General features: G+C 37.8%; 1 protein-coding gene across 1 annotated transcript in view; it reads right to left on the bottom strand.

Annotated features, from left to right (window-relative positions):
* Positions 1-16367, bottom strand: part of LOC140151227 (protein FAM184A-like) — a 39446-nt gene extending 23079 nt beyond the window's left edge. The window contains exons 1-2 of the mRNA XM_072173494.1: positions 16206-16367; positions 7681-8544 (exon numbers count right to left, since the gene is read on the bottom strand). Coding sequence (XP_072029595.1) covers positions 7681-8544; positions 16206-16337 — 996 coding nt within the window. The 5' untranslated portion in view covers positions 16338-16367. The remainder of the gene's footprint in view (positions 1-7680; positions 8545-16205) is intronic.
* Between the last annotated feature and the right edge of the window lie 252 nt (positions 16368-16619).

Below are 16619 nucleotides of genomic sequence, written 5' to 3'. Positions count from 1 at the left end.
ATTTCAATTCATTGCCATCTGTGGTTTAATACATTTCACCCTAGCTTTACACCCACTACTAGAGCTTAATAGAACCCATTTAACCCTTTGTACAATTTGAATGGGTCCAAATATTAAGCAATTTTAATTGACACATGATTGAATAGTCAATTAGATCTTAGTGTACACCTTATTAACCTCGACTAGTGTATACAAGTAAAAGGCTGGGGTAAAAAGTTTGTGACATTCTCTAGTTTTCACATCAAATTTCCAAGTTGGAATCAGGTCAATCAGCCAGCCACAGCAAGCAGAGTATTTTCCTGTTGCAAGAATTATTGTGTTTACCTTCCATAGTACATTACAGTTAATACTAGTTCTAATGTAAACCTTGTTATTTACAAAAGCAAATCTCAAATTTAACTCTAGACAGTGCAGTAGTAACACCGGGGTACTCAAGTTTGGTTTTGGTAGGGACGTGCAGCTGAGATTTTGGAAGTAGACCCATGAATATACCAATTTTTCAAGAAATTTGGACTTTTACCGAATTTACCCAAAATTGTCTTAGTTTTTACAAATTTTCCCAAAATTTTGGGAAAATTTTGAAAAAAGGACCCATTCATATACCAAAATAGGCTTTGAAAGAGGGGTCATTGATATACCAGAAGGCGGAAAATGCTACCCATGTTTGCGGCACGTCCCCGTATGGTCATTTGTACTGGGTACCCCCCCCCCCCCGGGAGTAACACACTGAAGATGATATTGCATCAAAAGCTTTGTGTATTCTTTAAACCTACATGTAAACATGTGGCCTGTTAATTTTGTTGGAACTCTCAAATTGACTCAAAACATACATGTGTACCAGTATCATAAGCCCCTTTTGAAGATAAGCTCATACTTAAAATTTCATCTGTACTTAGATCTAAGTAGTTTAGCTTAGTTTTAGTACTGTACCGCAGTGTTTTATACAGGATCTATTTTGCAAGATGTCCCAAAGCACCTACAACTTGTAGAGATGTGATGATAACCATGAAAAGGGGAACATGTTATAAGACTTTCTGATCAAAAGGAAGTATACCAGGATATAAATATACTGTATTGGATATCCTTATTGCTAAACATCTTAAAATTCATTTAATGCAAGTCAGCCTTGTAGTAGTTTCATGGGATTGCTAGTGATTTCCTTTTCCAGATTTGTCCTATTTACCATGATTGCCCTATTAATTAATTAAAACCCTTGTGGTTTATTGAACTGAACTGAACTGTCAAAACTCCACATGCTTAGTAGTCATTTTAATGCACAATTAAAATATCACAGTAATCGTATTCACCCTTGAAGAACGGTGTGCTTGAGGATTGTGATTCCTACATCAATCCCCGAGTGCGTGTCCACATGACTCAAATGAAGCCTGGAATCCTCAAGTTTTGCAATGCCTGATTACAATCGGAAGCTTAAAGGGAAATCGGGAAATCTCCTAAATTTCTTTGGGATAAATTTGGGGGTGAAAATTTGCTTGAGAACTGTGTTGCTTAAAAGAAGCCCTCTGTGTGGACGTGCATATGAGAATCCAAAAAAGGAAAGTTTTTAACCAAGGCTACATGAAGTGAAACATTCAAACCAAAACTCCCAGGGATCACTATCATTGAAAGGGGTGTCATCTATGTGCACACATGGTCCACAGATTCATGTCAAAGGGGCACTTTCTTCGCTTAGGCACAGATCAGCTAGGTGACAGGGTGATTAAAATGGTTGACTTTATCAACATTCAGGATTAACATCAGAAATGCAGCAAAATTTGCCAGATCTTTTTCACCACACAATATTTGGGATCAAACTGTCATAACCATCTATCCAGTTATGTCATAAACATCTATCCAGTTACATCTTTATCAGCCCTTGAAGAACAAAATAAACGACCAGTAATATCCACACAAGTAATGGATACCATCGATTTTTCAACTGACCAAAAAAAAAAAAAATACACAATTACTAGTTGTCAAATTGGTCCACTTTCATTGTCAAAAATTTCACTGTTTACAATATTTGAGTTCACATTGTTATGGGTTGAACTTAACTTAAAGGATCAATCAACTGCCAAATCACCACTTTTTACCATTAACAAAAGATGGCAAATTATTGCATACCAGTACAGTACGGTACTAACTTTAACAGACCAGGCTCAGGCAATTGTTAAACTTAAAAACAGTTTTACGGAACAGTGTTCAATTTGAACATAGAGTCAAATCAAGAGTATAAATTGCAAATCCATTCTTGAAAATAATTTATGAAATTTGCTAATGATTCACCAAATTATTGTTCAGATTCTATTTATTTTTAAAATAATAAATAAATAAAAAAATTTGGATTTATATCTAGTGCCTTTTTCCAGATCTTAAACTTAGAGGACTCAATATATTCCAAAAATCTACAAATGTTCACATCCACAACATGTAAAACTGCAATTTTGCAGCGACGTGCATTGTCACGCCATTCATTTAATCGTTCATGGTGGCCATTGCTGTTGTTGAACAGACTAATGGTTTTGGGGCCAAATTGATAGATTCCATCTTTGTTCATTTTTATCAACACTAAACCATTTTTTCCTGAGTGCCCATGGTGCATTCCATTTATTTTTCCAGCTCAGTGAAGCAATGATTCCAAACACCCATTAAAATGCATGGCAGTGAGATTTTCTTCACAGTCTACTGATGATATTTGTGTATGGATTCACTCCAAAATTCAATCAAAGCATTGAGCACTTGAATAGCTGAAGTGTATACCCATAGCCACTAAATAAACGGGTAAGACAAATTTTGAAAGGAAAAGCTTCTTGAAACTTGTTAAAACTTCCAATATGCAGATTTAGGGTTTCTCTACCTGAAGTCATTTTGTAATTTTTTGAAATTCCTCCCTGCAATATGCCCCGGTGGGTTCAGTCTTCACTGACAATGTGTACGCATGATGGTTCCAATTAGGGGTACTTTTCAAGAAATGTCCATGAATTTTGAGGACAAAATTGTTCGCGATTGTCCAAATTAGGGGTGTTTTGGAGCAAAATTGTCCTTGAAATGAAAAATAGGGTGTATTTCTAGGACTTTCATCCGCGTTTTACCGCTACAGTTTTTGTTATTGTCCTCATTTCCCTGTGAAATAGGGGGAAAAATTCAAAAGCGTCCTTGAAATGGTAAAAATAGGGGTATTTATTTCGGAAAAATGTCATCAATTCCTCGTGATAAGGGGGTGAAATGAAAATGCGTCCTCAAAATGATAAAAATAGGGAGGTATTTGGGGCAAATTTTCCTTGATTTCGCAAAATAGGGGGTAAAATTGCTGCAAATGTCCTCGATTCCCCGTGAAATAGGGGTCATTTTCAAATCCTGGAACGGTCATACGCCCTACCTTTTTAAAAATACAAACTGAACCCACCGGGCAATAGGCATATTGCATAACAATAAACACAGTTTGGAGGTTTATCAATCTCTTTTGTTATGTAGGGCGCAATAAAACTGAAAATGTTTTGTTCTAGTTCTGTAGAGGCCTTGGGGTTTAAAATATATGATAATGATTTAATTCTTGAATTCCATAAATTTATTGTAGAACTTAAAGCAAATAAAATTCTTCCAATACAGCTTAAAACTACAAAATAAATTCTTCCAATACAGATTAAAACTACACAAAATATGCCTTACATAATCATGATAATACTAACCACCTATAATAATAAGAAAACAAATTTCCATTCAAAGGTTTTATTCATTGGCTTTGGAATAATCAAATAGTGTACAAATTCCTTGAGCATTATAATCCAATAACAAAAAATGTGTACAATTCAGGGACCAAATCCACATAAACTGGGTCCTTAAATGTGACAACAAAAGTACCACACTGGATGTATAAAAGGAAATGACATGGACCAACTCGGGAACAGAGGACCACTAAACTGTCCCGGGTGTCTATTCTTCCAGAAAATCTGAATTATTCCCTCTCGCTACCGTATGGTGTTGTGGCCATCACATCCTTCCCCAGATTCTTCCCCAACCTAAATCCTACAACTTAGTACAAGCAGTGACGGCAACCCCCTGAATTTGAGGCAAAATTCTTCCCCAAGGGGGTAACATTATTCCTACCTTTTGGGGAAATAAGGGAAGAATAGACACCCCTGAAATTTATTGTACAATGTAGGTCTATGTTTGAAACTTGTTACTTTTTATGGGAAGTTGGGCATTGATCAAATTTAAATAGAGAGTTATACCATACTTTACTCACTGAGCATGGCTCTTGAGAGTGTCTGGCTGCATAAATTGGAATATGGAAATAATACTACCCAATATTATAATTTGCAGCTGTCAAAACTATTTCTTTTCAGCTGAGATTTGTGAAACTATTTGATCTGGAAACAAAACCTGAATGATAAGTCTGATAGATGGGTATGCAAGAGAAGGATACCCAGAATAAAATCCTGTTTTATCACAACTCATTCAACGAGTAGCATAACATTTAAACTGTTGAGCATACCATTTCAGTATGAATAATATTAATACTCCATTTCAGAGATTCTAGTCAGTGTTGTCAACATTTCCTGAACATGTCGCTTGCCCCCTCTCGGCCTGCCAAAAATCGCTAAAAAGAAGAACCATAAAACAAGTTATGCTCCTCTGACAAATAAATGAAAGAGGAATAGGGGTAAAGAAAAATAAAAGGGGAAAGGAGCCTCTGTCCGACCAAAATTGACCACAAACTAGTGTAAAATACCAATTTTTTGCACGCTACGCGCGCTCATTGTCATCGTAAACCATTTTTTGGAAGCTTGAAGACCTTTCATACAGCCGCTCTAAAAAATACACGCTACCGTATGTTAACATTCTCATCTTTTGAAGTGCAGAATAAAGCTATCTTATGCATGGTATGATTGAGGAAATCTTGAGCCTAAAAACTTTGCTCCTGAGGAAGAAATCACAATTTGCACCCCTGCCCTTTATTGGCTTTATTGCACAGCCCCTAAAGCGAACCAGGCTATACTACATGTATTACTATTATTAGTACTTTTGTACATAGATTAACTGGGCAAAATTCCCTCAAATCAGGAAATTGTCAGAATAAAAATGGGCACATCTGCACTTTGTCAAACTTGAATGTCTTCAAACACTTTTCATTCAATAATGAAAAATCAAGTATTCAACTTTTGATTCTCCTACACAAAAAGACACACCCAGACCATTATTATACAAACATATGCATGGACCTATAAATTTGAAGCCTCAATATGTGCGGTTTTTAATAGCTTGTCTATTCAAAAGCGTTTTTGTCACCATGGGGTCTCCCTGTTGGTTTTGTTTTGGCTGGGTTTTTTCTCGATGTTCGGGGGGGAGTAAGGCAGGTTGTATTAATTGCCCCAGCTCAAGCCATAACAGTAATGTCACCCTTGTGAGGTAGTAACTGCGGCGGGGCTATTCCCCTTCTTGATTGGCTGCCTTACGACCTTGCCAGGCTCGGACCAATCAGATCTCTTGTTAGTGAGCGTCTGGTACTTCGCGTTTTTTTTCCTTTCCTCCTCATTCACTTTTTCGGCTGGAGCGGTCAGGTTCGTTTGAAAATCCCGCCCAACCCACCCAGTTTTGTAGCTGGGGGAGGGTTTGGTGGGTCGTGTCCCAGACCAGTGGTGTTTGGGGGTAGCTGGCCAGGTCTGTGCGCAGTCCCCGTTCCGGATGTGGGGGTGGGCTGGCAAGATATCTTGCAGCCGTGTGCTCAGCCAGGTATGGCATGTTTTTCAGGGGGATCAGGGGCTGGACCGTTTCATTGTTGGTAGTTTCAATGGTCGTGTCCGGAAAATATTTGGAGGTGTGTTGCCCCAAGTGGGATCCACCATCCAAATCATCAAATAATATGTCCAGAATCCGTTCCCACCTTTTTTGTTCCCTATCAATGGGTAATCTCTGTAGATAGTCCTACTTGTTCGTGCATCAGTGTGGTGCTCTGACCGTTTCAGCTAATTCCGCAAAAAAAATAAATGTTAATTGGGTGGTATCATAAATTGGCTGTGTGATGAGTTATTTTTCTCTCTGTGCATGTAGCCTAAGACCCTCTGAGGACCAGTATGAAATGTGCTTAATTCTGAAATATCCCTTCCCTGAGTCCATCTCCTCTTTATAAGAGTGTGTTTTATTCCAGGGTTTTATTTGAACACATAGATCTGTGCTCTCTCATGAAAAACTTGTGATGCCTGCTGGCTTACATTGCCTGGCTGCTGTAAGAATGGATTGTAATTGACATGTGGGAATCTTTGAACGTGATCCAAGCGGCATTCCTAACTTATGAGAAGTGATGTAGCAATCAGTATTATTTATTTAGACAAGTCTTGTCAATTGGCCCCTGGAGGCACAAACAAGGAGTGAATCTTAAAGTGAATCATGAAGACCTATCTATGGTCATGTAGAGGGTAAATATCTGGTTAAGTTATCATCCTACCCCATCACACATGTTTATGGTCCAAAAATTCAATGTCTGCATGAGGTACATGATAGGAGTTAAAAAACTTTCTGACAGGCATGGGGGTGGATATAGCCAATTATGTCTTCAATGTTCCTTGCAATGCAAATCTGGCTGTATTTCTCTTCACTCCCAGGGCACCATGTTTAGATCCTTGTAGTTGTATGAAGCAACTCATACAATATGATATTTAACATGCACACTGCTGTCTTCTTTTTTAATTATACTCAAGCAAATCATGAGATTTTAAAAACTGATATAAAGTTACTTGAAACTGAAATTTTATTTTGCAACATTTCATTTTGATCCCCAAACTTTATACCAATGTAAAAAGAACAACAGTTGTTGATTGCTGGGTGTTGATTGCTGCTTTCATTATTCTCAGTGTGTTGCTTCTGTCCTGAACTTAGTCATTCATTTATTGAGGAAGTCTTTCATCAAATTTATTAAATGTTTCCACAGCCAAAAAAGGGTCTTGATTATATTTATAGGGAAAAAAATAACAAAATTTAAAAACAAATAAATAGGTGGATGTAGCTTCAGAGCTCGAGGGTAAGCCAGTACGGTATAGCTGGTACGGTACCATATCATACAATATAAGGGTTACCCTGGGACCTTATCATATTGGAAAGAAAACAATAATGCAATTTTTTTAACCAAAAAAAGATGCATCATACATGTAGTACAGATTCAAGTCCTTTTCTTAATTTTTGTTCAATCTTATTGTCACAGAAAGAGCGTCAGGTCTGTCAGGTCATATTTCAGGAGATATGGTCCATTGGACATGTCAAGGTATCCAAGGATTATTAGAAAATAAAGAAATTATGCAATGTAATACAAATGAACTCGTACTAATTATTTGAAAAAATAACATTGAGCCCCATCTACCTAATTTTACAAATAACAAACTCACAAATTCAGTCCTATTACTAGAACTAGGATTCTCACTGCATGGCTATAATACAGCTTCATGAATTATCATGGTATAACCGGGTAAGAACTGGGCCAGCTTGGGGCCAGAACTGGGATAGAATACTTTGATTGTATTGGACAAGAAGTTCAGAACACAAGGTGACTCAGTAAGGAATATACACAGTATACGCTGTCATACTAGCCCAGCTTAAAAATTTAACTAAATAAATGTGTAACTTTTTTCTGTACCACTAGTCCCCAAAAATGATTCTCAGTCTTTAAAATGGAAATAAAAAGTTACCAACCTGTTTTCCGAGACCAATTGTGTTGGCGTCCTTATTAGCCAAGGTGCTTTCAGCCGCCTGCAATTTATTCTTATATTCCGCTAAATCTTCCTCCACCACAGATAGCTGAGCATTCAAATCACCAATCTTTTTCTGAAGAGCATGTTCCTTTTCATTAAATTGTTTTCTTAACAAAGCTTCTTGTTCCTTCCATTCATTAGCAGCGCTTGACTGAGTTTGTTCTTTCAAAACTGCAAGTTCTCTTTCATAAAAAGCCTGTGCTTTACTAAGTTTTGATTCATAATCATCACATAAATGCTTCTTTTCCACAGTTAATGCCTCGCACTGTTCATGTAATTTGTTTATCTCTGCATTGTACTGCAAGATAAGTTGCTCCTTTTCTTGAGATACCTCTGACTGTGACGATTTGAGTTTTTGTTGCAATTCACTTAATTCTGCAGCATGGTTTGTCCGTAACTCTGCAATTTGGTTATTTCTTTCACTTTCTAACCTCTGTTTCACATCTTCAAATTGTCTAAATCTATCCTCAAAGTCTCTCTTGATAGAAAGCAAGTCTTGGGATAGACTCAGCACCCTCTGAGAGTGTTCTGCTTTAATTTGCGATTCTCGTTCCACTGCTTTCCTCTTAAACAAATTAAATTCTTCCATGGCTTCATGTCTGTGTGACTCATTACCAGCCAAGGTGGCTTCCAATGACTGAAGTCTCTGCCGTAGTTCCATCTCTTTGCCCACCTTGCTCTGGTACTGTGCCATTTTATTTTTGGTATCAGCAATGAGCTTCTGCATCTCCTCCTCATGACTTTCCTTGAGATTTTGAAATGCTGATTCATGTTCATCATTTTTGGTGTTTAGGGAATAAATCACCTGAAGAAAGAAAGTAACAAAAAAATTAACAGTCAATGTTCGAAATAAGCACTTATCAAGTTATCCTCTTGTCCAAAAATCACTGGGGACAACCATATTGAGCTATGTACTTATCCCCTGGACAACCACTATATTTTACCTCCAAAAGTATAACACATTTTGGGGACAACCAAAATGTATTGAGGACAAGCAGAATTTATGCTTTAGTTATCCTCGGGATAACCTCCATATTTTCCTTATTTCGGACACTGTTAACAGTACAATAGGACCATCACTACAAGAAGGACAAAACCTGTGCATTTTGGGCTTTAAATGTTGCTGCTGATGTTGTTATTGTCAAATAAATATCAAAAATTCAAAAAATGTAATAAGATTTTGCTCTTTCGATGTATGTCTTTGAAAAGAATTACATACAAATGTTATAATTTATATTTAGAGATTATCAAAAGAAAATTGCATTTCAACAATAACACACAAAGAAATTTAATAACAATTGTGCAATGAATTTGCTAATTTTAAAGTCATCCAACAAAGTTAATATTTTAATACTAAGTAGGCACTTCTAGGCACTCAACTTTTGGCAGGGTGTGTGGCACCAGCTTTTGATAAATTCTTAAAGAGCTGCCAGAGAGGGGTGAACTGTGACTCTTGACAGACTGATAATCAACTGTGACTGGTACCATCTGGCCTGTAAAGTTATCCCTTATTTTTAGATGGAATTCATTGTACATTGTCTGGTGGCAAGAACGAAAATGCCACTGTCTACAATAATGTAAGTACAGGGTGTCCCAAAAAAAAGAGGCCCCTCATTGCGCCCTCTTTTTCTCCTATTTCTGAAAAGTTGATTAAATATATTTTGTTATGTAAAGAAACCTTTAATCGTTAGCTTTAATTTAAACCAAAACAATTATTTCAATCGGCTGACAACTTCTGAAGATATGCCCTTTTGAATAAAAGTACCCGTTTTTCACTCTGTCCACGGATAGCAAACAGAGTGGTTGTGTTGGCTCATGCTGTGGAGTGGCCTGCACAATCACCAGACCTCACACCACTTTTTTTTTCCTTTGTGGCAAAATCTAAGATCTTCGCAAACGTATTACTGATTGCATTCGCAAGTATCCGGCGCAAAAGTATGGAACGCAACGCAATTGATGCAATGAGGACCAGGGCTGAAACCTGTATTCGCCAAGGAGGCAACCAGGTAGAGGGCAGAGCAGCACAGTAAACTCAGTTCAGAAGAACCAAAGACAAACCAAACAGCCTTTTAGGGAAAAAGAGAAATGACTTGTGTTGTAAATAAAAAAGAAATCAAGAAACAACAAAGAAAGAAAGTAAGAAACATAATAAAACAAAAGTAAGTAAAGTAAAGCAAAAAGAAGTCCCATTCGCATCAATTTTACCCACAAATTAATGACACTATTAACAAAATCCATTGCCCATAAACCCACTGGGTAAGCCCATTCCATAAATAAAGTTATTTTATAACGTTATCATTGAGGAATGTTTGATATTCATGCATGGTATGTGTACTCCTTTTCAATCTTTGAAGTAGCCAAACCTTCTCCGTGGACAGAGTGAAAAACGGGTACATCTTACTATAAATAGGGAAATGTTGTATCTATCTATGTATCATGGAAAGGCTCCGTCAGTTTCAATCCAAATGTCGCCAAATTCATACGGAGATCGATGAATATACGGAAACGTGTTTAAACTTTATTTGGTTGAAAACGGTCAAGAATTGGCCTCAAAATCAGTGAAAATGTGGTACGTTGCTATGCTGGGTAAACAAAAAAGGGAGTCAGTTGTCAAGCTAGCCCGTGCGCGTCGTATGGGCGTATCTAATGCCAAGCCGCTCGCGTAAGCTCAGCGATAGCGCCAAGGTAACGCAACACTACGCCATGTCGGCAGCAGTAAGCGGCCTTAGAGTCGCGCAATGAATGATAATACGGGTGAACGACCGACCGTGGCGTAATAAATCTGGGGAAAAGATGTGTGTTAAAAGTACAAACAACATGAAGAGGTAGGCCTACTGTAATTAAAAAAGAAAACAAAATGAGGACAAACAGGTAGGCCTACGAGTATGTGGGTTAGCCTATAGTTAGTCACAGTAAGAAAATGAAAACAGGGAATAAAATAGGCTAAAGAAGGAAAGAATAATAAAATCTAATAAAATTAGATGATTTAAATAAAAAAAGCTATTAAACTGAGGACAGAACTAAATAAATAACATGAAAACGGGAAATCACAAGCTAAGCAGCAAATAAAAAATGAAGTCAACAGGGAAATGTAAGAAAGGACAGATTTAGAAAATAATGGGAGCGGATTGAGTAAATAAAAAACATGGTAACGGCGGAAATTTGCAAGCTTAGCAGCAAAATGTTTTTAAAAATGGAACAAAATTGGCCCATGTAGAAGAAACTAAAAAGAAAGAAAGAAGCTTAAATGGAAACTTAGGCTTAACGAGGGTCAGACTCAGATAAATGAAATTTACCTTTTCAATGATTCTACCTGTTCAGTAATTCCTCCCGTTTTAGTGAACGCTCCCATTTACTCACCTAGCGGGGACCCGCGCGTAGCGCGGGTGTCCCGCTAGTTTCTTAAAAGGGCATATCTTCAAAGGTTGTAAACCGATTGAGAAAATTGTTTTGGGTTATTAAAGCTAACGACTTAAGGTTTTTTTACATACCAAAATATATTTGATTAAGTTTTCAGAGATAGGAGAAAAACAGGGCGCAATGAGGGGCCTCTTTTTTTTTGGACACCCTGTATATTTAAAGTTCAAACTAATAAATTGATGCAATTTGTCATGCTATCTGCATGATAATGATATATTTCAGAGACATTGATATATTTGCAGCAATAAGCAGTACTATCACATAATGATATCTTTATCACATCAATTGGTGCAATTAAACCACACTAATGAAGCTTTAGTTTTAATCTTGTTTGAATTATAGTAATTTATATCTATAAAGCTGGTTTACACTGTTCAAATGCTTTGAAAACAACTTCCTCTGAATCTTAGAACTTTATTTTGAAAATGTATGACATTGACAAGCAGCTGACAGTATTTGTATTTTAAGGCAAAACAAGTTTGGTTGTCCTCCACAACTCTGACATAAGAAGTGCGGGCATGCAGATTTTGATTTATTTTTACTTCTTTTTAATGTTAATCGCTGCTAAGACATGGTTTATTCTCATAATAATAGGCAACAAAATCATAAATAAGTGTGACATTGGCCTCACTTGGTTTCATGGTTTGTCACATTGGCAAATTTTATAGTTTGAAACATATTACACATAAATAGTCTGGTGAATTCAAAAGACACGCATTGATTGAATATTTATCAGACAATGTCAGACATGCACTAGACTTTGATGGGATACCATTATTTTGACATTTGAAGTCTTCATTTTGAGAGTAAATGATTTTACACTAGCAGAATGCCCACACTCCACGTAAGCCTCCGCTAGTTGAGTAAACAGGAGCAATAAATTACTAAAACTGAAAGAATCGCAGAACTGAACAGGTTACATGATGAAAGAGACTATAGGACCCAAATGGTGCTTAAAATACCACGCCAAATTGCTATTTAATTACGTAAATACCCTAAACCATTAACATTTTTGGGGAAAATGCATGCTTTTTGGGAATATTATGGACAAATCACGCAAATTGCTAATTTTCTAAAACTGGTGCGCGAAATTTGCTCTCAAAAATCGCGCATTTTCCCGGTGCTTACTATTGGCCAACTTAATCCTGACCATCAATCACTTGGCTCGTCGGATTTGTCTATATTTCCTTTTTAGCTCGATCGCTCCTATCTCTTTCTTTCTTTTGTTAAATTTCTTTCTTTTTTTCTTTTCCCCGTATATTGCGTCCAATGGCAAGCAATTTGGCTATAATGCGCCCGCTGGTCAAATTAAGTATTTTAAATGAATACGGGAGTGTGTTTTTTGTGCTCAGAGCATACATAATTATATGGTAATGCTTTGCGTATCGTACATGTACAAGTACCCTTTCAACATACGGGTAAAATTTACTCACGGCGATGGCAGCCATTGTTTACAATTGGGGAATTGGTAATCGGTGATCGAATCGGCAGATCAAAGAGGGAATTGATCGGTCAATCGGCCGATTCAGATTAAGGACCTGATCGGTCAGTCTCTAGTCCTGTTATAACGTGAAACTACCATGAGAGGGCGTAACCAAAGTATGCATTTGGCAGTGTATAATGGCCGATGTTATTTTCACTCCGCGCACGCGCAGATAGCTAATTTTTAGGTGACGTAACCACCATTATCGGTCGGAAAAAGCTTCCGACTTTGGATATATGAATGAAATTTAGCAGCGGAGTTTCCGAATTATACAAAATACGCAACCTATGACCTTTTTATATTAGAATATCAATAAGCATCATGGCGCCCACTGAGTGAAAGAAAACCCGGTGGGAATTGATTCAGTTTTCAGCAAATTGTGCTACTTTTTTGAACAGCTTACCAATAAATAATTCCACGAATCTGAGCATGCACGATATTTTGAAAATGTATGCAGTGGAATGTGGTTAAAAAATGACTTTTATTATTGTTGTTTGGAGTCGGAAATTAACTGTAGTAAAATTTGACTCCTCAGTTGTTGGAAATTATTGTTTACTAGGCGGTTACCCACATTTGGCGGTTCGGCTGGGCGCGATTACCTGGCTGATGGTGACTGTACCCACCAAGTTTCATGCCCATACGACAGTTTTTACTAATTTGACCTCAGATGACCCGTGGGTGACCCCATCACCCCAAAATGACCTTCCAAAATTTTGGCTCTAAATGTTGTCTGTACCTACCAAGTTTTGTGCCTATGCAACAGTTTTTACTAATTTGACCTCAGATGACTCGTGGGTGACCTCGGATGACCACAAAATGACCTTGCAAAAATTCAGTTGATTTTCGGGGATTTTCTTTGCAGTAGGAGCATGGTATATGGTTAATAATGAATTAATAATGAATACCTACTCACTTCTCTGTCTCACACTTTTTGATCTGCTCTGATCTCAATCCCGTAAAAATATTGTGAAACTTTTGATAATAGTTGTACAATCACCTTCATGTGGTTGTAAACTACAAAGTACAATGTACATCTGTAAACTACAAACTGTGATTTATCACATGTTTTGTATACATGGGTAGTTATTGGTTTACACCTGTAACAGATGCAATAATGAAATGGTATGAAATAATGAATAATGAAAAATGAAATGGTCACCTACACAGTCATGAAAAATTGTGTAACGGGAAACAAGGAGTTGACTTTCATTGGCCTTAGCATGATTAGTCGCGGAGTAACAAGCGTAGTTGAATGTTCCACGATGTACACTAGCCCTAGAACTCTGGCCATAGTATCCGTTTTTACTTCCACTAGGGCCAGAGGCACTTACATTGAAAAAAATTGTTGGAGATGGTTGAATGCAACAGAACAAATAAATGATGAAAATTGACCTTTTCATTGTGTTCGTGGGTCACCGCAAGAGCTGTAAAATTCCATTTGAAAAACATATTTTTCATATTTATGCACACTTTCCCTACCTATTTAAATGAACCTCAATATTGACCATCATATTGTACCCATTTGTGTTACCTTCAATTCGACGATCCCTGTTGATTTGCCGTGAAAACGCTTGCATTTACTTGGAGGAATTGTTCGGTTCTTCCGTTATTTACATCATTGGCATCATTTGACCTCTTGACCTGATGCGCCGAGGGCGCTGTGACTTTTTCCATTTGCAACAACAGGCTGGCTCTGAGCAACGCAAACATTTAGAATAGAATCTACTCAAATGTCTCCAAATGAGGGACACGGTTGAGTGACTCCAACGCAAGTAATTGCTATACTTGGTACTTCAGTCAAGTATCTGAAGTGGATGATGACATTGGACAACAGTTTATGAGTGGATTGAAGGAGATGAGTACACAAAGAGTGCTGGTTGTGCAGTCACCTATGAAAATAAAATCAATAAACCCTAGTCTAAAAGTTTGCGTTGAGGAAAGCCAACATGATCTTCCCTACCAATAATAATGCTTTGCAGTCTATTACCATGAGATTTTATTTGGTACAATGTAGTTTGTGGGATACGATAGATACATAGCCCATCATACGCTTTACGCTTAGTATTATGGGTAGCCTGCAACCGCATCTGACCTCGCCACATCCCGGGGTCTTCATGTCCATTTTACTTGTGGGGTGGATAAATGACGGAGTAGTGGACTAGGAATAGTAAATTAACATGAAACGTAAAACACCTGTATAAAACGAGAATAACTCACGCATGACCGACCGGCCGGCCGCCCGTTGGAATAAAAAATACACGCTGGATTGTCTTGGAACTCCAAATGCTTTAGTTACAAACAGAGATTGCGTTAGTAAAAAATGCATTTCAGCCCCTGCCAAAGTTCATTTTCGGACTCCCCCGTAAAGTAGAATAGTCCAGATTATCGTAACCTTTGACATTGCCAATATCACACAAATGTCGTCTATTTCATGCCGTAAAGATGTATGAGCAAGTTTCTGAAGAATATTGGTAAGTTTAAAGGCCAGATATCAGGCTAACGAATATGATCTGCATATATAGAAAGATCCGATCGTTGTCCTAGCGTCAAAATTTGATAAATGTCAATGGTACAATTCTAAGCATGTGAAAGTCGTGAGGTCATTTCTCAACACAATACCTGTCAGAGGATAATTTACACAAAAGGCACAAAAGACCGTGTTCAATGTAGCGTTACTCAGCCAAACATGGCAGAGTAGGTCCCGGATGGTCGTACATGTTCCTATCTCCACAACGTTATACCTTTCCAACAAGGAAAGAGATACAAAAGCGAACGTCTAATGTACACAAATGTAATAATTTTTCTATTCTCTTGGTCGGGGCCACGTCACATCCATTCAATTCATGCATTGGAGTGAAAACAACTTATCGCATATTTTTATTTGCAGAGAGTCGAACCTGGCACAATAGTGTGATAGCTTGTAATACGTACACTCTAGATGTCAGTGAACATGGTGAATGTGAATGTTGCTTTCACTCCAGTGGCAGTGTTATTGTCAGCCGGTTCATGCCCGGATGTCCGACCGACAGAATAGAGTTCTCGACATGCTCGAGTAATGCATGGGGCGGCTTTTTAAAAACGCTCTCATGCTCTAAACTTGAACTAGCTAGGGCCATGATGTTTCAGGCTATGATGGTACAATGACAGCTAGCTGCGTTGTCACATTTATACAAGCCACCCTGCACATTATCATGATTATTAATGTAAAGTCTATCATGTCTATATTCAGATTTCTTTGACAGCTTAACCAGGCATCGGCATCGGATCGCGTCTATGTGCGCGACGTCAAGCGTGTGCATTGGACCTTGTGCAAATAATACGTGCTGGACGGCTAGCAGTACGCTTAATTTGTAAAAGGAAATCTGAATAAAACTTTACTTGCATGCTTGGTACAGGTAAGCTGCATACACAGCACTGCAGTCATTGACTGGACTGTGCCATGGCAGATGGTGCATATGTGTGTGTCAGCATGTCAGTGTGTGTTGTTGTTGTGATCGGCCGTCGATCAAACATAAACTCCATCATATCACTTAACCATTACAAAAAACAAAAAATACACAAACCTTAGTTAATTGCGCTATCTTCTTAGACATCTTTATATGCAGCTCTGGTGTCACTTCTCCACCAATAGGGCCATTAGGGGCCGAAGCCCCTTTGCTTTGGTATGGATTTCCGTACGACATCTTCGTCGCCATCTTTTTGACTTCTGCTGTGCGGAAAAAGTTTTTATACCTTCCAAGGTGCAGTGAATATCCATCCGCATAAAATTAATTTGGGTAAAAATTGTAATTATGTTTACGACCAATAGGCCTACTCTTTCGCTATTTAGAATTATTTTGTGTCAAAATTAAAATTTAGGTCACGCTATAATATCCTCAAAGTGGAATTTTATATATTATTTATTTTCTTGGTCGCGCATGAACACATCTGCCTGCCGAAGTACTTCTTCCAGTAAGCGTGTTGTTGCTACGTTACTG

This window comes from Amphiura filiformis, chromosome 1 (genome assembly GCF_039555335.1).
Source record: "Amphiura filiformis chromosome 1, Afil_fr2py, whole genome shotgun sequence".
Lineage (NCBI taxonomy): Eukaryota > Metazoa > Echinodermata > Ophiuroidea > Amphilepidida > Amphiuridae > Amphiura > Amphiura filiformis.
This window is presented reverse-complemented; position numbering and strand designations above follow the sequence as displayed.